At 44.2% G+C, this 20,670-nt stretch overlaps 1 protein-coding gene across 22 annotated transcripts in view; it reads left to right on the top strand.

Annotated features, from left to right (window-relative positions):
- Window positions 1-20,670, top strand: part of MSI2 (musashi RNA binding protein 2) — a 286,908-nt gene that overhangs the window by 69,848 nt on the left and 196,390 nt on the right. For all 22 annotated transcript variants that reach the window (XM_068909335.1, XM_068909330.1, XM_068909337.1 and 19 more), the window contains exon 6: window positions 18,919-19,011. In XM_068909335.1, the coding sequence (XP_068765436.1) occupies window positions 18,919-19,011 (93 nt within the window). The remainder of the gene's footprint in view (window positions 1-18,918; window positions 19,012-20,670) is intronic.

Genomic DNA, 20,670 nt, shown 5'->3' with positions numbered 1-20,670 from the left:
ATGAATGGGACTAGTGTTGTACGGATAGTTTTCATTCAAACTTTCTTCAATTAGCCTGGTCTGGGGCGCCTTAAACTTGACCTGGTTGGGATTCCACGGAGAGCAACATGACTCTGAGACCACGTTGGACTAAGCAGCTTTCCCAAGCTGAAAGGCTGCAGAGCACCAGGAGCCTGCAGGTGGTGGGAAACCGCAGCTAGAGCTGCGGAGCACTCGTGCATGGGAAGAGCAAAGGCACAGCTCCTTCCTAGCTTTTGCTGCTGTCTTGCCAGTGGGGGATGTTCTGAGTCGTTTTGTGCTGAACGCTTGTTTCAGAAGTCGCAGAAATGGTAGGATCAGTTATAACAAGGTCAAACCAACAGGTAGTTGTGTAACTTGTTCTCAGAGACTTGAAATCAGAGTGGTTTCCCAGTCTCTTTGAGTCACCTTATAATTTAACAAGTTTTCCCTTGTATCCAAGTTAAATCTACTGTCCTGCAGGTTCAGGTAATGTTTTTCTCATACTCTTAAACCCTGTGGACATGGCAAATAGTTGATGGTTGCCGCCTTTATAAACATTTTCATCCTGGAAGACCGTTGGTCAAGCTTAAGGCTTTCTCATTTCTGGTGAGCCCTAGTTAACAGACACTGATGTCACTTAGTGCTTGGTGTGCTCTTTCCCGCGTGATATGACAGTACTAATACATAAATGAAATACCTGTCTGGTAGCGGTAGGCAGGCGGCGGGGTGGTGGCTGAGCACAGGCTTATCTGACCTGAGAGCTCCATTTCTTTGTCTTGGCCTTGTCTGACCTTGCGTTGCCTCCTCTCCTCGAAGTAACCTTGTGACTTCCTTACAAGCCTGATGGATCTCATGACACTTTCAAATAAGTCAGGTTTCAACAAGCGCGCCAGACCCTTGCAAATGTCAAAGTGGTGTTCTCATGTGGTAAGGGGGAGAAGACAGGAAAGCCTCACAGTGATTGTCTGTCCAAGCTGATTCTTCCTGTTCCTGCAAAGCCTTGAGCGGACTCTTGTCAGGCTTTTACCTATTTGAAAATATTTTGTGCTTGTGTGTATGCGAGCCACTTAAATGCTGGTACAAGAAAGAAAACAAGACTTGAGAGACCTGGAGCCTGATTTACCTGCAGATCAAATACTTGCATAAATCTGGCCACGGGTGTTTGGAGGATCATTGTGGTGAGAATTGTAGGCTCTTTAGTCTAGGGGGTTTGGATGCTCTGAAATTATGCTCAAGTTTAAAGTTTCAAAGGCGTTAGGTGTCAAACTTGCACTGACTTGAATTTCAGTAAGAGCTAGGTGTCTATTTTTGGTATTTGTCATGTAGCAATAGAGTGGCAGACCAGGATCCCGTTGTATTTTATTTTGTCATTAGACTTTGAATATATGTGATCTTCTATGCTATTATTGGTATGACTCACATGAAATTTTAATTAGCTTGGGTGAAGGGAAGTTTTGGTAATTGATTTAATATACATATGCCCCTCTGCTTTCTTTGGTTTATGTACTGGAAAATTATATTAGAAATTTTCCTATTATAGGGGAAATTAAAATGTGTTTTTAGGATTTTCTTGAAATCGAAAAGTTAAGTGCCCTAGACTATTCAGATGAACAGTAGCTTTTTTTTAAATTTTTTTTTTAAATCTTTTGCATGTGATATTATAGGAACACCTGAATTCATGGAAGCGGCATCCTATTTATGAAATGTAGCCTGGTGCTAATGTCACTGTTGTTTCCCACCCCTGGAGAGCAGAAGCAGTAGCACAACTCTCCTGGTGAAGTCTGGAGTGACTATTGAAAAGTGAAAGAAGTAGATATTAGTACTGTTAATAATAACTATCTGTGATATATCGAGAATAATCAGATTGTGCTAATGTCACTGTGTTCTTGTGTTGCCGGATGTTTTTGCTGGTAGTTGATACATTCAGCCAGCTGGGCTCTTGGTGCCCCTACAGGGGCAGTATACTGTGTAAGAAAGTTAGTCTTTGCAGTTTGCTGATAAGGTGCTTTGACCGGCAAATATGGAAACTTTAAGAATCAAGCTGTTGCTGGAAAGTGAGATTAAACTGCTCTAGAAGCTGACACTTCACAGCTGATATTTAAAATAATAATAAAAAAAAATCACCAGTATCTCATATCTTTAAACCTTGAACTATTTTGTGCATATTGTAAAGGGCTGCTGTAACCAGTGTGCCTAGGTTTTTGAAATGGAGTTAGCTTTAACTGTGTCCTTTCATCTTGTTGGTGGTTTGTCCTCCTTCCAATGTTGCCAGGCAAGCTGCTGGTCAGCTGTCATCTGCAAGGAAAATCCCAAACGGAGGGGGCGGCTGAAGTGTATTTAACCTGCAGCTGCTTGCAGAAATTAAACATCCTCCTCCCTTCCTCCTCCTTCAAAGCATTATTAAGTTTTTTTTTTTATTGTTACTTTCCTATAAAATTTCTAGTAAAAAATAAAAAAAATTCTTAAAACAAAAACAGCAACAAACATTGAACCCAGAGTGTTTTGCCAGAGAGAAATTTGACCTACTCTAGCCCTTATCTTTATAGAAAGAGCCATTAAACAAGCTGCTTATCTTCCAGAAAGCCCAGAAACTGTCTTCTGGGACCTGGAGATCTCTTGTCTTCAATGCAGTAGGAGAGCACATGTCCTACTTGGGAGTCACCCCATCGTAGTCCGAAGGACTTTGCTTTTTGCAGACTGGTACGGTGGTCCGGGGGCTGCTCTCCTTAAATCACGGCTTGTCGGATTCAAGTTTCTGTTTTAGATTATCCTTTACTTCCCCCTTCGCCTTTCCCGATCCATCTAGGATTCATCTTCATTCCCACTCTTCTTACTGTTGTTTCAGTCTAACCTCCATTGTCTTGGGAGATCATGTTAATTTTTGTTGATTAGGGCCATGACCTTCACTTCCTCCTAATCTGGCATGCCCATATTCTCTCTTCACCTATCTTTTTCCAGTCCCTAAAAGTCTGTAGGTAGGTTCCTCGTGCTTCCAGACAGAAGAACCTGGGCACGTGGTAGCAGTTTCTGCAACAAGTGGTTGTGTCTCTGTGGACTCACTTTGTACTCAAGGCCAGACTTCATTTCTCAGTACAAGACGTTACTATCAGCAATAGGACCTTCTCTGTTTACCTATTCAAAGCTTTTAGTTTTTTTCCTTCTATTTCTCTCTTCTGCCTTTTTTTTTTTAATCAAAAAAAAAAAAAAGAATACTGAAAGAAAAACAAAGATTTAAAAATTTAAACTTTTTAGGTAGCTGGATAAGAAATACCACAACACTGATATTAATACCTGCTCTCGCTGGGATATGCTGTTAGTGCTAGAAATGATCTCTATTCTCCCCTAGTATTTTACAGATGAGCACTGAAAAGCGTCTTTATTCAGTTTGACTGTTGCTATTATGTGGCGAGGCATTCAATAAAAGTTGTGATTTATGAGATGTGTGTGGCCGTTGTTGTTTTTCGCTCTGTCATCTATCAGGGAGAGAAAAGCCAGGCCTGATAATTCTTGGCACATAGCTTTTTCAGTTAAGAATGTCAGCTGTCAGGCTGTCAAGAGAAGTTATTTCTCTGGATTTTTTTTAAATAGGCAGAGATCCTGCTTCTTACTGTGGTGCGTTGATAAGGGAGTGCTTTCTGTATTGCTGAAAAAGTGTGTCCCATGGTAAGGCCCTTAGTGTATGCCCACTTAAACTTCCAATGCTTTGTGTTTTCAATGTGTGACAGCACTTGATTGCTTAATATAAAAATGCATTCAGTTTCTTTTTTTGCTGCTTTTATGTGTGTGGCTTTTTCTTCCTCCCTTTTCTCACTTACTGAATGGAATGCTTTTTTTTCTCTGTGGCTAGGTATTTTGAAAGTACTCTTTTGCAAAATATGTGCACATTAGATAATCTGTTGTTGTGTAAAAGCTTTCCTATTTTGGGGGCCTGATGCATGCATAAAGTAGACCTAATTGAAGACAGAAGCTGTTTGTCACATGTGAATATAAGAATGGGGGATGGAGGGGAAGAATTACATTAAATGCCAGGGTCATGGTTTTTTTCCTTATTAGTTATTTGCAGAAATGTATCCAAAAGTCATTTTGATGCAGTATACAATAGTATCACAAACTTGTGCTTTGCATCCTAAGTGCCTGGTTAGAGCACAGTTAGAAGCTGAAATCATTCCTCGATTAGTCCCTGGAGTCCTATATAAGTCTTTAACTCTCAGCATGTGGTCTGTGATTTAACAGTGGATGAAGGATTGCTGAACTTGAACTGAATGTATAACCTGAAATTTTCAAATCTGCAACCCCTTCCTTTTTCCTTTCCCCTTCTTCCAGGAGAAGATCCATCAAAACCTTGCCACAGCTGGCAGTGTATTTGCCTTCAGGGCAGAGCTTGAGAACTAGAAAGACTGGCACACCAGAGTTCATAAAAGTGGGTAGCAAATCACCATCAAAAGTGGCAGGGCAGATTTCTTGCTACCCCAGAATTCTCCAGTGTGGCCTTTGGGCTTTAAGTCCTTTTGGAGGGTGGGAGGGAATAGAGTCCGACTCACTACTAGCTTCACGTGGCTGGGGCTGCAGCTTGTGACGGATGACCTTTTGAGGACCTTCTTATTTTGATGGTGTTATCCTTCATTTAAAAGGAAAATGTCTTCCCTGCATTAATTCAGTCTGGAAAGCTCATTTATGTATTTTATATCCTTTTCAAGAAAAGAGACTGGGGGGGTGGGTTTTAAACCTCCCTGAAATGTTTTGTTATTGGCCTATATGGACCATATTGTTGCACAGGGGTGATGCGTGTGCTGTGCAGATGCTCACATGATTCACAGTTTATTTCTTATTAATATTAGAGTATTTTTTTGGCTCACATAGTCAGAGCTAGGCACGGAGCTTCTAGCTTCGTTTTAAAACAGCCAGCATACTTCCGTACCTTGGGATTTCTCCTCTGGTTAGAAATGAAACCTACCACCACATTGCAGAGAGTTGAACAGTGATATTCAATTTGCGTGCAACATGGGACTTGAAGCTGAGGTGAGTTGCACCGGTGCCAACAGCACATCCGCCTATTGACAAGTATCTGCTGGCAAGGGCTTGGTGATTTCCTCCCTGGACTGTATCATCTGTATCTCTTCTCCTGCGACAGAATTTAGACTCAAATTGAAGGAGCTAGCTTTAGAAGTCTTCGGTTCAATTCCCACCTATCAACTAATGGGTAGATGTTATGGCGTTCGTATTTGGCCCAAGTCAGACTACACAAGTGGCTGTTCATGGGATGTTGGCCCAGCTTTTCATGTTCTGTCAGACCTGGAAATCCAGTCATCTCAGTGACTTGGCCTTTTTATGCAAGATTTCTGGCACAGGATTGTAATGAACTAGGTACTTTCAAGTCTGTTAGTGTATTGAGCTGTGATAGTCTTTGACAGTGGTGGAGTTCTCATGCTGGTGAAAACAGAGGAGGAGTGTGTTTCCAGCCAATTGCTTATTTTCAGTAACATAATTATTAGTGACCTGTTGGTGATATAAATTGGGTAATAATGAGTTCCTTCATGGTAGCAGCCGTTGCTCTGGGAGCCATTAAGCCATCTGTATATAGCACAACACTGTGCTGCGGATCCTCGGTGGGGAAAGGAGAGCCCAGCAGCCCCTGCTCTTATCCTGCAGCAGATCAGAGTCTAAGCTAGTGACTGAAATGCCACAATTCAGTGATTCCTTGGAGCGCTGCAGGTCTTGTAGCTCTAGGGAGGAAGAGAAGTGACAAGACTGTCAACAGGACAGCAGTTTACTTTTAATTCACTCCCTGTGCCACATTTTGTGAGATTTGGAAAAAGGAGAGTCTTACGTTTGAGAAGAGAGAGGCACAGGGCAAAAATCTCTGTGGTTTTGATATCGTGATTTGCAGGGAACGCGTTCTTGTTTCCCTTATAACGAGGTAGGAGAATGCGTCTCTCTCTAGAGAGCCCCCCTGCAGTCTGCTGTGCTCAGCCTTGGAGGTGTTGCCTGGTGAGATGCTGAGATTGTTTGTACGTTGTCGTGGGCTTTTGGGCTTGGCCGAGAGAGAGCAGGGAGTCTTTGTGAACTGTGGTCCAGCACGCCGGCTCTCTGCCTTTTGTGCTAGGGTCTTCTCCTCCATGCTGTGTATTTCTTTTCCCCGTATCCACGCTTAAGGACAGGGAGTTATGACAGGGCCATCCTGAGGATCAAATATACCATGGTTGCCACCCCTGGTTAACAGTACAGAGCTCGCAACGTGCCTTGCTGTGTCCACTGGACGGCTGCAAGTGAACCAGAACTTAATTACATATGCTTGAAGTTGGGTCAGGGTTAGTTCCCTCTTGCTTTTGCCCAACGCTTTTGCTTTGGTCCACCTACACCTCGAGCTTGATGTGTGGTAAAGCAGCTTGTGAGCTGGCAGCATGACAGATGCTCTGCAGTGTCCACTGCGATGATGCTCTGAGTAGGGTGAGCGTGATGGGGCCCCCTGTCCAGGCAGAGCAACTGAGGGGAATAGATGGACTGTTTCCTACAGCTTCAACTGTCTGCATGTGCAATGTCAACCCTAAGCTAGATATCTGAGCTCCTTCTGTAGTCCATGGAGTGAGACAAGTACAAGAAGGGTGAGCCGTCCTCACCTCTCTCGCCTGTCTCAGGATGCCGCCATCCTCCAGAGGTGTCTTTCTTTCCAGGGGGTGTAGAAAGCATGAATGACTGGCTGAGGCTGAGCAACTTGTTTCTTGATAGAGAAAAGTTGGAGGAGAGGAGCCCTGCCCTGAGCGTCTGTGGAAAGTTCACATGTTGTAAATTCACTGCCTGGGGTGTGGTACTCCGATTGTCCATACACCCCCCATCACGGGAGGTCAGAACTAAGTGAAAGGGTTGGCCTGTTCTAACAGACAAAAATCTCGTAGAACCCATCAAGCTCTTGCATAAAGATGGTCTCTTTAAAAAGTCTGGGCGCTGAGTCATGCTGTATGTTCTGCCATCCAAATGCTAATGTATAAACATCCATTTTTTTAGAATCTCTTGCCAAGTACTTGGGTTTACAATGTTAACAACTTTAAATAAATTCTTCCTGGAGATAACTGATTTATTAGACTCCTACCCTTCTGAAGGCAGAGCTAGTTGCAATTAACAAAAGAAGTGGCATGTAGCAGTTATCATTCTGGGTAATAAATCTTTCAGTGTTGGGTACCACTTGCTAATGGGCTTTGAAAATAAAACTATATGTCAGTCAGTGTGTGCCTTCAGCCTGGGTAGGCAGCATGTGCACAGACAATGTGTGTGCATGTAATATAATAGCTATTAATGTGGTGCACTAATGATTTCCATTTGTGTACCCAGACATATGTTAGAGGTAGCTGATGGGTTTGTGCTCAGGAAGAGGCAGCTGTAGAGTAAAACCTCTTCCAGCTGTGCCTAAGTCATGCTCTTCTCTCTGGGTGCTGGTGTACGTGAGCGCGCTGGTGGAGCATATAGGATGTACCAGACCTCGAAAGTGTTGTCACATTGTTTCTGCCTGTTGCTCCTTCGTTTCAGCAGGACTCACGGGTGCAGAAGCCAGCAGTCTGTTTCTTTCAGTGGTGGTAGTAGCAGAAGAGCATTGGTTTCTGTAGTCTAATGAATGAAGGAGGTATCTTAGCTTCTGGGCTGAACATACTGTGCACAAATGAGCCATTTAAATTCTGCCACCGTCACTGAACTGGATAAACTTAAGTTTGAAACAGATCAAGCTTCCCTGATTTTTCTTTGTTCTTCCGTGGCAAAGCTGGAGCTGGATCTACTTACTCTTGGAAAAAGGGCTGCTTTTTGCCTTGAGTTCTCCTGAGGCTTTGGGGTGTTCTGGCTGTAGGACCCAGCAGTGTGAAGGTGGTTTGGGCCCTGCTGAGGGGCAATAGGACCTAAGGGACTGAAAGCCCTTCATGGGCAGAATTGACACAGTGCCGGCGGAAGCAGTTCAAGCACATGGGGGACTGTATTTGGTATCAGATGGGGTGGCTGGCACTTGAAAGTGCTAGGGGTGTTGGAGGGGGTCTTAGGAAAAAGTGGGTCTGCCTGGTATTGGAAGATTAGAGTCCTGCTCTCCCCCTGGGCAGTTCACAGCACCAGTGCTCTGGTTTCCAGCCGTGCAGCAATAATGACTTACTGAGGAAGAGGAGTACCCTGTAAAAACGAGGTGGCTCCATTTATTTGGTCTCCTGTCAACTACAACCGGATTGCTCAGAGATACTCCCAGGGGACCAGAGCCTGGAAGAGACAACAGCTGTGCAGCGTAAGCAGAGGCAGGGGATAATTATTTGACTGCAGCTACATGCTCTTCTCCTATACTCTTAATGGCTTAGCAATTGCCCTCAGTCTTTCCTGCTTTAGTTTTGTTTTTACTGGTAATCCATCCCTACTCCCTTGTCACTCTTTTCTCACACTGACCCCCTTTCTTGCCCCTGTGTCTGAAAACTAGCTCATCTCTCAGGCTGGCGTCTTCTGCTAGCTTTTGGACTTGATGATATAAAGCTGAGAAATGAGCCCTGCAAGTTTTGGTCAGTGGTGATTGTTGTTCCCGGACTGCGTCTTTGTTTCGATAAACAATTGGCCCAAGACCTGTTAGCGTGGTTTCCAGCATTGGGGAGATATTTCTTGCTGGATTTGTAAAAATGATCTAAATGGAACCGACATCCTGGCTATAAAACATCTGTAACATTACACATTTAGTTATGTTACTAGAGACTTGAGTTCATTTTGATGGGTCGTATTTTATCTGCTACTTTTCCCCCTCTGAAAGCAAAGCTTTCTATAGAGGAGGATTTATAGAAATATATTTGCAGCACAAAAAAAAGTCATGCACATTAAGATGTTGGAGTAAAGAAGAAATAATGTCTTTTTTTGGAGCCCTTGGCTGATTTATCTCTTGCTTGGTAGTTTGGTATGACCTTCCTGGCTAGGAATAATATTTTTTATTCCTCCTTTAATAACAACAATTATGTTAGTAACAATGTCTTGCACTTTTTCAGCATCTTCAAATCAGGCTTTCAGCGGGTTAGATGTTTAATGAGTGAAGCCTCACAGGCTGCAGTGAATAGGGGGGGATATATTCTTGTTCTTCTTTTCGTGGAAATCAAGGCACATAGCACTCGACTGTGCAACGTACTCAACCTAATGAGGCTTCCACAAATGCTGTGAGTTAAAATGTATGCTTAAGTGCTGAGCCCTGCAGATTCTAGCTGAGTTTCTCCCAAGACTCTAATGTATCAGCCCTACAGAGACTAAAATGACTTGCCCCGTGGTCAGTAAACTGAGAAAACATCACAAAGGGGAGACAGAGCTCTTGCAGCTGTAAGGTGCTGCCTTACTTTGGAAAAACTATGAATGCTTTTTTTCTTGTCTTCCGCTCTTCGTTCTTGATGCTGCTCCTCGGGGCCCTCTTATTTCTAGTCAAGGGTTATTTGATCCGCTTTAGAGCGACAAACATGTTGCTTTTATGATGGCTGGTGGGTTCCCTTCCTGGCAAGGGAAAAATCCCTCTTCTAGGGGAAGAAAGCGGCACTAGTGTAATTTTTGCAATTCACCAACCCATATGTGGTGGGGGCCTGAGGGGGGCATAGGGAAGAGGATAAAAGAAAATATAACATTTCATAAAACTGTGAAAGTATTTCCACAGGAGTAATAAGCAAACCTGGACATTTTGCAAGATTTCAGTGGTCTTGCATCAGAGGAAAAGATCACCTCTGTGAAAAAGCAAAGCAGTGTGTTGCATAGACATTAGCTTGACTCAGCAAATGAAGCAAAACTTGCTCATCAGTAACTGATTGCCATGTGCATCTGTATTATGTAGATGAAATTAATCAAGGCTAAGGGTTAAAGTTTTCCTTTTTTTTTTTTTTCCTGAGAAATCATCTGGAGTACATTGGGAGAGAGGTAAATTGCTTTACACATGCCTTTTTCCTTCTTATGAATCTTTCTTGTTTTAGCAGAACGTTATCTAGAATCTTAACAGAGAGCTCTCATCACTGATTTCTCAGGGTTATCATGAAAAATCAGTTGATGCTAACTTAGAAGTATTTAAATTGTGTCTGCTCTCTGCACCATAGAGGCAACAAACTTTGTTTTTTGGTGTGACCTCAGTGTTTGGAGCTGGAAGAATTTATAAACTCTTAAAGAATGTGAGCTCTTCTTTGTCTCTGAATTGGAATGTGCTATTGGATTTTGTTAAAGACTGTGTTAAACCTCCAAATATATTTCTTCCTTCTCTTTTTTTGTAAGCGCATGCTTAAAGAGTGGTTCACTGACAGCCCCATAAAAGCCATTCTAGCTGCAGAACCAGGTGCTTTTGGGCATGTTGACAGAGCAAGCTGCTTGCATGCTAAAAGGCATGGCTTTCCAAACAGCATAACTGCTTGTGTATGTTCTTAACCTTGGTGGTAAGCGTGGGGCAGCGAAAGAAAGAAAAGTGATAGTTGTTGCCAGTAAAATGAGATTGTGTCCCTGCAAATCAGTTGATGGGTTGCAACACCTTGCTCTGTGACAGTTTGCCCAGCAGCAGTATCCACTGATGGAAGAGTGCTCTGCAAGATCCGATTTTTGGCTCGCATCTGCCGGCTGTGATGTGGCAGTGTGACTTTTACGGGCTTAAACAACCCACCTGTGAGTAGGTAGCAGCTCTTGGTTGAACATGTCTCAGTCTGCCTACACTTCCATGAGCTGTTTGGCTCTCATCCTCAGGAAGGGCTTGAGACTGGCCAGTGCGAGCATTTCCCGTGTGCCGGCAGAGCCTGGGAGCTGGCGGGGCTTTGGGCAGCGAGCTGCTGCAGCTGTATGCAAATATGGCAACAATCAAAGATACATATTCAATTCTGCCTAGTGCTTTTGCTGTAAGAGATTTATAGATTTTAATTGGGTTGGTATGACTCAAATCACAAAAATATTGGGAGGACTCTTGGCTGAGGGTTTGGAGTCGATGGGAGCTGCAGGACCTGGAAAAATTAGGCCATTTAAATGCCTCAGTTGGGATTTTTGGACTGTAACTCGAGGCACACAGCTTTGGAGTTATTGGCCTTTGTGGTCATCACCAAATAGACAGCCGCCCTCTGGGGCAGGTCTTCAGCTGCTCTTGATTGTTGAAGTCCTATGCAAATTGCTGCTTTCGGCAGATCTACAACAGTTCAGTCTGAGTTGAGGGCGCAGCCCACTGCTTGTCAGAAGAAAGTGCTATTTGCTGCCGTATCCAGCTCCCATGCAGTGTCTGTCTTCCTGCATGCCCCTCCTGTGTCTGGTAAAGTTGAGAGTGCTGGTAGCTGTGTTACCTCCGACATGTATTGTTCCAAATGCAAGCTGAGGACTTGGGTATGTTCTGGAAAGCTGCTTAGTTCGGTTTCCCAATTTGGCCTACTTTAGTCCCCCTACCTGAAAGGCTGCTTCCTGCACTTGTAGAGCCTTATTTCCAAATCCGCTGTGAACACGCCCTTGTAAACTGGCTCTCTTACAATTGTATGTCTTGTTGGAGGACGTAGGTTTTCTGGTTGTTTTTTGGGATATGGCAGATAACGTTTATTTCTGGAAGATAGTATAGTATAAATAATGGCATTGATGGACCTTGATAACGGTCGGTTAATGCTGTGTTCCCACCAAATATTCCTGCTGTATCTTTGCATGTGAGGTCTCTGTGGCAAAGAGCCATCTCTCTCTCTGTTTTTGCCTGTACAAGGTAAAGTTTTGCAAGCAGCCTATGGGCTTAGGAACGCAGTCTTAGTTGCTTCCCTCTCGGACCTTTGTCCCTAAATTACATGCATACGTTACTGCAAAAATCTTTTCCCTAGTATGTAGTCCTACTGGACACTGATATCCATTTGTGGTCCTGAGATATATTGCTCTCGAAATAATTATCTCCATTTAAAGTTTTAATGCAGTTTTTAAGCATTGTTGAGCAGTCACCAGGCTGGCATGTTAGATAAGTTGTCTGTACTCAGAGGAATATTTAGAGTTGCCTTCTTTACCGTGCAGCGCTTGAGGAGCTGAAGTAACCAAGAGAATTTAAATAGATTTTTCTCTCTGTTCCCCTCTTCCTGCCTCTATATGTTGCTTCTGTTAACTCATAAAAGAGTTAACTGGAGCAGGGTAGTAGAGAGCAGCCCTAAGGGATATAATATCACTGATTTTAGCAAGACTATAGGGCTGTGATCTATTCCTGTTCTCTAGAGGGTGTGAAGTCTGACTCTGGTGAATTTTACTGTATCTTTTGATTTGAAGCTTGAAGCCAGATTTTGCTCAAAAAATGCTGAGCTCTCACAGCTGGAGCTAATTTTCAGGAGACCAGATCTCCCATGAAGGGAGCTCTTCATGGTCATGCACCAAAACATGCTGCTGTAGCTGAGATACAGTGGATGTTGTGAAGCATGCTTAACAGAAGGCTTAAGGATGCTTCATTGTGGAGAGCAAGCCCTTCTTCTGGGAACAGCCCTTCCTAAAGGACAGCTGTGACCCCTGACGGGCTGCCACTGCTCCCGTCCTACCTGTGGGTAAACAGAAGGCTTGTCTTCTTGAGGGGTGGCAAGTGAGGGAGCTGAGGTTGAGTGATAGTCGGGAAGATGACCAGGCAGTGCACTGCTGGACCCCAGGCCAGATTTGCTTGTGAAACTCCGAGGATGCCTCTGGCTAGTGCTGTCAGTTCAATTTATCATATAAAAGTTGAACTTTGCTTATTCTGCCTCCTGCTGATACAATCGTCATCAGAAAAAAAGAAACAATCCCAAAGTTTAAAAAAAAAAAGTTAAGTTTCGTTTATGAATGCAATCCATTCGCGTTGTCTGCAGAAATCAATGGAACTGATTTTCCCAGCTTTGAATCCATGGCCGTTGCTTGGATTGAAGAACTCTTTCATCCCCGCGTACCTTTCTGTGGCTTGAGTCAGTTTTCATAGGATGACATTAGCTGACGCAGAGGCCAGGCATAAGGTATTTGCACCATTTAAGTCTTGCTTAAATCCTGTTTTGAATGCATAAGCATGTTGTATGTGGCATGTCAGGCCATGTGCTGCCTCTCTGCACAGGACTGAGTTTCTCTTGCTGTGTGGAAGCTTGAGACTCTAATATTTGCTAGGTAGTGGTACGCAGTGCTCAGCAAAAAAAGCTATCGTTTGTCAACCATATAGTAGTACTGAGGAAGGGGATGGTTAGTCTGCTGTTCTCTTACTTTGAGAATGGAGAAAACTTAGCAGCTTTCAGTGAATGTTGCCTTTTTTGTAGTGGGCTTTTCAGTGTTCTATTTTGTTTTTTAATAGCCTTTTAGAACTTGCTATGAGGACCATGGAGGCAAAAAAAATTGAGAATTCTTGCTTATGATTTGGTTCTACCGAAGAAGACTAGAAATTTATTTAACAAGATCATTTCCTATATTCCTATATATTACTGTTTTTAATTAAAGGTAGTGGTATAGTTTGAACATGCAAGACAATGGGGTATAAAATGCAGTTCAGCGTGTATGCAACAGATGATTTTTCCAATTATAAACCTATTTAGAAGGTGGATATGTTAGAAGTGATGAAATGTCAAACTGCAGATTAGGTGAGCAAGCTATAATACGCATGTGCCCACACATATGCTGTCTAATACAAGAAGGTGCTCTGGAAAACAGTTATAAATGCATAATTAGTTTCATTTGAAATTAATGCTAATTTTGGCAATTTGTGATGCAGATTCACCGCTAGTGCTCTAGTCCACTTCCACCATATTGAAATGTTTAGGTTGAAAAGCCTTAATAAACTCCCCACAGGCTCTCACCGAGCTGGGTTTGTAACACCAGTTTCCAGAGCATTTTTTGAGCTTTGTATCTGCTGGTTTGCTTCAGCATCTTTCTTTGCCTCTTGCTTTCCAGAAGAAGGCAATTTCTGCCCTTGTGAGCGTTGGCCTGATGGCGCTCTTCCTTCAGGGGGCTGAGCCTGACCTTGCTGGCCCAGCCTTCCCCACCGCACCTCAGGAGACACCATGGGCTTGGCAGCTTGTCGCTTGAGCGCTGTGACGTTACGTTAGGAAGTGCTTGAGTTCCCAAGCTGAAAACGTGTTCATGGAGAAAGTAATCCCATTTCAAGGAAAGATGACATAGCAAACAGGCTACAGAATACTCCCATCATTTCTGGCTCAGCTCCCATCTGCTTTTGGGCAGGTCATTTTTAACTCTTAAGAGGCCTGCGTTTGTAGGCAACCCAGTTTCAAAGCACGAGCATTTTACTCTGCCACAGGAAGTGTTTAAATTCAGTGGCACAGTTAAGTCTCCTCTCTGTGCTAGCTGGATGTAAGCGCCCATCTTCCCAGCGATCCCAGCCTCCTGCACCAGGAGCCCTTCGCTACGGCTGTAGGGGGAATGAGATTATACAGTCCCCCCCTTTTGTTTTAAGAGTGGCAGAGAAATGACATTTAAAAGCATTATTATTGAAGTCAAATAAGTAACCCCTGTGTTAAACTGGGCTTGTCTTATCTGAACATATTGGTAGATGCTTGTGGCTTGTGCTTTTGGAATTGTTAGAATTGTGCAGTCGTTCATCACCTTAAAATCCCCTTTATTTTTTAATAAGCATGATAATAGGGATAATAAGGCAGTTTCATTGAGGGGGGGAGGAAACAGGAAATCTAAGAACAAAATTGGTGTAGATATGCAAAGTTAAAGGACACTGAACTGGAGGCTCTAACTTTGCAAAGCTACAATTCCCTCATTTTACATGTTAGTCAATTAGTTTTAGCTCGTGGTGAGGGAGGTAAGATTTTTGTTTCAGTCTATTGTTTAGAGAAGATTTACCTGATATGCCCCAAACCAATGTGATTGCAACGTTAACCTTGCCAAAAAAAAAAAAAAGCATAAAACCAGAAAATGCCTTGCTAAAGCACAGTATTTTTTCCAACTTCTGCACTAACTGCAATTTACTCAGCTTCAGAATGCAAAGGCAAATGTATTTCTCGAAAGCCAAGCCAATAAAGAGATTGTAACCTTGAATGACTCTTCGCAGTAGTAGTCACATGTGTTTTGATTAACTGCAACACTAACACAGTATACAAACAAAGCAATTCTGCAGGTACTTGCAATTAACGGACTTTAAAACAGTGTTAGCTCTAACTCTCCCGTTGATTCCTACTACAGCTAGAGAGAGGCACCTTCGGTATACAAAGGCTCCTAAAACATTTAGTATCTAGATGTTATGCAGTCCTGCAATAGTGAATGATCTGCAAATTAAAACCAAAGACATGAATTCAGAAGTATTGAGGCCTCTGAATGACCTAGACCTCTGGGAGTCATTGGTAAAACAGGGATTTGTGATTGATACACACAAATAACCTCCCCTTAGTCAAACACGATCATTCCCCACCCCAGGCAAATCGCAGATGGAGCTATTGTCTAGGTGGCCGAGCTCTTAGTTGCTTAAGGCAGCTCTTTTTGAGAGTGCCCCCAGCAGCCTCCAGGAAGTAGATTCGAAGTTTACACACAGGAGGTGATAAAGCTACTCGGTGACTTTCACTGGAGGGACTTCAGGTTGGGAACTGTTTTTGTTTTTGTTGGGACTTTGATAGTAGGTGCAAAATGATGACAAAGAATGTTTTTCTTAGATATTTACATACTTTTTTTTGGTTAAAGATGTGCTAACTTGTTTTCCCCGAGGAAATGAGAAGTCACCATTAAAAAACCTTTAGTTTTGACAAGCAGAAGTTCTCAGGGGGCTCTGTTCTGGATGCCTCTGATCACTTGTAATCTTTAAAGTTTAGTAAACAATGTCATTCAATGTCCTTGACTGAATACTTTTTAACCCTTTGTGTTTTGGCCCAGAAGGAAGCATAGGTTTGGGGCGGGGGTGGTGAAGACGATGACATGAGACAGGAAGAGGTCCTTCAGGCTGGGGCCACGAGTGTGAGGAGCAGCTGCGTGTAGCCGGCTCTCTGCTAGGTGCCCTGCAGCCCTTAGCAGGGGGTTTTAGGGACAGTCTAGTTAGCGGTCTAGTGTGGGTGGGTTTTTTGTGTTGTGTTTTGTTTTTTGAACCCTTAGGTGGATCTAACAGTTTGTGGCGATTCAGCCTGCTTTAAAATCTCTTTTATTGGTGAGTCTCTACAGAAAGCGTCTCTGATGTAGTCAAACTCCGAGTTAGTGAGTGAGTTTGTTTGATTTTGTTTGGATCCTGTTGGCTCCCCCCGCTCGCGTCCTTGGAGGGAGTTTCGGCTCCGAGCTGCGGGTGCGAGCGCCGGCGCCCGCCGGCCGGGCTGCCTCGGGGCGCCGCGGCCCCGCTCGCAGGCCGGGACCCTGGTGCTCGGCTGTTTGCGTCCCGACGAAGTTTTGCCTCAGAACTCGCCCGTTTGGCTAACGGGGGAGGATGTGCAGGTTAGAGCAGAGGTTTCAGGAGAACGAGGGTCTGTCAGAGCCGAGGGACAACCCCGGGGCTTGGTGGCTTGTTGGTCGGCTTGTCCCCCGTGCCCGCGGCGGGGGCCCTTCCCTTCTCCAGGAAGGCTTCGTTTGCTGCGGCCGCGTCGCCGTGCCGCTCGCGTTCGCGGACTGGGTGGGCGCAGCGAGGGGAAAAGGTAAAAACAAGCTCGCGGCCTCCCACCGCGTCGGTCCCTCGCGCTGCGGGCGAAAGGAGGACGGCGAAGTTTCGGCCTTGAGCGCGTCGGGATGGGAAGACCCGCTGAGGCTACGAGCGACCCGTGTTCTTTTGCGGACGGGAGCGCGTGTAACAAAGCGATTGAACCAACTCGTCAGGAAAACGCAGACTGCAAAAGCAGGCTTAATTTTGTGCCTCTCTTCTGTACCAAAGAGCTGATTTCTGAAACCATTTCCAAGCCCACAACACATCTCTAGGTATTAAAATGTTGTGAATTGGCTTGTCATTACCAATATTTTCTTTGACTTAAGCTATTGAAACAAAGTAGTCCTTTTTTTTAACCTTCAATCTTGTTTCTAAAAGAAGTAGCTCTCGCTTTCTTTTTTTTTTTTTTCTTGGTCAAATATAAAAATGATGATAATTTCAAATATTGCTTCAGAATAATTGCTTTCTTCCCTCTTTTGTATGACAACAGAAGCTTGGCCTGATCTTAAATCAGATGCTGGCAGGCAGAGGGCTCTTGACAGCCCTGCTAAATCCTTTAGTTACAAGTCGGCTTTAGCCAATTCTTTATTTGTAAATGACAATTTTCTACAGGAAAATATATGCTTGGGCTTCAATTTCAGAGTCTTAGATTGCAGCCAGGAAAAAATAATTGAATTTTTACACTTTTTTTTCCTGTTCTTTTCTTTTCTTTCTAACTTAAAAAAAAAAATAAAGGGAAGCTCTATAAAGCATGGTTAGGGGGCGGATTGAGGGAAATATCTGTCCTAGCTAATTTGAATGGCAGTGGAGACTGGAGCGATGTTTAATTTGTTCTGCGCTGAGAGAATTTGGGGCCACTCCAGGCTTTTTGTTCAGTGCCTCCGTGCTGAGAAGACGTCGCCCTTAGCCGCGCAGCACGGCTTGCCGTGCGGCTCCCGGCGTGCAGCGGGGCCCCGCTGGGCAGGCGCAGCTTGGGCAGCGCGGCCCTGGCCACCTCCGTCCTCGCGCGGACGGGGCGCTCGGCTGCGCCTCCGTAAGCTTCAGCAGCTGTCACACAGCCTATCTAGTCTTTAAAAAAGAAAAAAAGAAAAAAAGGTGAGAACAGTCCAGGCCCTTGTATCTGGTCTGAGCGGTTTCTCCAGCCGACTGTCCGGTGGTGTTTCCTCTTTACTGGTTCAGCGTTTACTGGCCAAGCTATTCCTTGTTGTCAGGTTATGGGGCGTTTTTTCACTTCAGTCTTTGTAAGCTGACTGCTTCAACTGGTTTGTCATACAGAAAACAAAATTGAGTGTCTTAATACGTGACTTTCCTATTGGCGTGTTTCCGTTGGTTTCTTGAGTTAACACGCGACGCAGACTTTGAAATGTCTGTGAGTGGTGGGATAGTTGGCTGGATGTTTTCTCCAGTCCTAAGAGTTTTGCCTGTTGTCAGCTGGAGCGTTTCCCTCTTCAAGCATATGGTAGAGTGGCCTTTTCTGTTGCCGGGAGCAGGTTAACGGTGTTGTCCTGGATCTGCACTTGGTCTGAGGTGGCCTGTAAGCCTCTGAGTAGTTTGGGATTGGCCTACCAAAGCCACTAGCCTTCCCGCTGAGGTTTCAGCTGCTCAGGGTGCCGGCCAGGTCCTGTCTGCCGGGGCAGCTCTGGGGTATCTGCAAGTACGTGCTCTATAAGGAGCCTGGCACCTTCCCTTTTGCCTTGTGTAGACCAAACTTGGGGGGGGGGGGGGGGGGGGATCAGGGTCAGCAAGAAAAGCCACGTGGTCCGTAGGGGCCATGGAGAGCCCCGGGATTCGGCCGGGGGCTGGCTGTGCCCTGCTGAGCACCAATGCTGTGGGCATTGCAGTGGTAACGGGGTTTGCGGCAGCCAGAGGACTACATGTGTAGCTGTTGCTGTCTTACGTCATTTGATTATTTTAAAAGAAACTGTGCAAGTTCTTTTTAAACCAACCCATGGAAACCTAATAACACGTCACTTAGGTTTGATATAATTATCTTTTGTCTACTGAAGAGCATGCACTTCTCTAGGATTAAAAAACAAAGCAGGGAGGGGGGGAAACGGCCTGTCTTTTTGAGACAGCAGCTATGACGATACTACACTTAGACTTTTTTTTTTAAACTTATATTTGCATTGAGAAGCACAATAAAAATCATTTATTAAAAAAAAATATCCGGGGGCTAGAGTTGTTATTGAGTGCCTTTACTCAGCCATTTCTCAAATTAAAACAAGACAAAGAAAAAAGTATCTAATCAAATAGAATCTGAATTGCTTTTGTAAAGAAATATTCTCATTAACTGGGTTAGGGATGGCATCTGAAAAATATTTCTTTTTTCCAAATATTGTTTGAAATAATCTGGTTAAATCGTATACTTGTCTTGTAATTTCTTACAGATGGTCACAAGAACAAAGAAAATATTTGTAGGTGGATTATCGGCTAATACAGTAGTGGAAGACGTAAAGCAATACTTTGAACAATTTGGCAAGGTAAGTTCCTGCCCAAGTGAGCAGTACATATTTTGAATTTTTTCTTTCTTTCTTTCTTGTGCGTTTTGAAAAACAAAAGTGCAGCGAGGCCTGTGCTCCAAAGAGGCCAAAGTTTCTGCCTTTCAGTGTAATTTTTAAAAAAACTATTTAAATCACTTCTGGAATTCCCTTTCTGTTTGTTGCATGTGTATGTGTACAGCACTGGCACTGTTTACTATAATTAAAAAAAAACAACATTGGGAGTTGGATTTGTGTATCTTTAGGAAGAATTTCACCCCTAGCTGAATGATTACATAGTTGTCTACTCCATAAAATCAGCCTTCTGTTTTCCCCTGATTCCGGTGGTGAAAGGATCATATATACATATTTGAGAGAGCTCATTAAGTTGTGAAAAAGGCCTAAAGGAAGCATGTGAATAGCAAGAGTAATATGGAAGTCACTAGAATATCCATTTAATTTCTTATTAAAAAAATCCTTAAGCAAGATCCTTTAGAAATATATGTAGAATCCTGAAATTACAGACAAGTTTATGGAACGATTTAGTACTGTTTGAAGGAAATCTGAACCTTGCCAGAATATTCTTTCAATGATGAAATGAATTACTTAAACCACACAGCTGAGTATCTGGCTGGAGCTTTGTGCCACCGACCTCCAGGGAGTGCACAGTCCTCAGGGCCCTGTTGAAGGGTTGGGTCCGTCGAGTAGAAGCAGCTCTGGGGGACTTTGGGTCCCCTGGACTTCTGGGTGCTTTGTCAGAAGCCCGAAGAGGTGAGGAGCTTGTAGAGCTATATGCTTTAAGAGCAGTTCGCGGTAGCCCCTTCCGTGGTGGCAGTGGCACCGGAGACTTAGCTGAAAAATCTACTGCTTTCTGGCCGCTTTCTACCGCGTCTCTTATGGCGGTCCCTCAGACTGAAAGAGGAAGCATCTCTTCCCCCTCTTCCCCCTGAATCTTGTTTATTGTACTTTTGTGCTGGACTGTTTGCTTTGGCTCAAGGCAGTCTGCTCTCTGTTCTGCTTGGTTTTGTTGGCAGGAGCTGTTCACGGAGCAGTAAGGAAGAGAACATCGTCATCTTAAAACTACAGAGGGTGGGTGGCATCAGGGTTCAGGGACAAGTGTATAACCTTTTACCACCAGAAGAACTGTTACTTTTTTCTAACTTGACTAGTTGCAGCATTACAGCGCCTTCCCCAAGTGCTTTGTTCTTCCCAAAGTCCGCAGTAGTTTGCCAGCGCTCTTTGGCAGGTTTGGCCGATCCCACTCGACTGTGCTGTCTTTCGAATCTGCTTTTGCATGGAGTGGAAGCCATTTCAAACGAGATCTTGAAGACACAGTTGGGTCATGCCAGCTTTATGTTCTCTGGAAGAGAGAACTCTTTGGAAGAGTTGCTGGGTGCCCCAGTGTGTGCGTGCCTTTGGCAGAAGAGATGTGAGGACCTGACTTAGCTTGTGCTTCACTGTCTGCGGGAAACAGCAGAGCCAGAACCTGTGTTGCTAATGAGTTGTGGGTTGGCTTCCTGGGGTGTGAGCTGCAAGGATGGGCTGGTCAGCTGGAGACAGGGAAGGGAGCGCAGGGCAGAGCCTGGGGCCCCAGTGCTCCTGACAGGCGCTGAGCCTTCGGTGCTCCATGCACTGAATTCCTGTCTTTTGTAGTGCGTTAAT

This window comes from Struthio camelus, chromosome 16, assembly GCF_040807025.1.
Source record: "Struthio camelus isolate bStrCam1 chromosome 16, bStrCam1.hap1, whole genome shotgun sequence".
NCBI classification, from domain to species: domain Eukaryota; kingdom Metazoa; phylum Chordata; class Aves; order Struthioniformes; family Struthionidae; genus Struthio; species Struthio camelus.
Note: the sequence above shows the minus strand (reverse complement) of the source record. Positions and strands in the feature narration are given on the sequence as shown.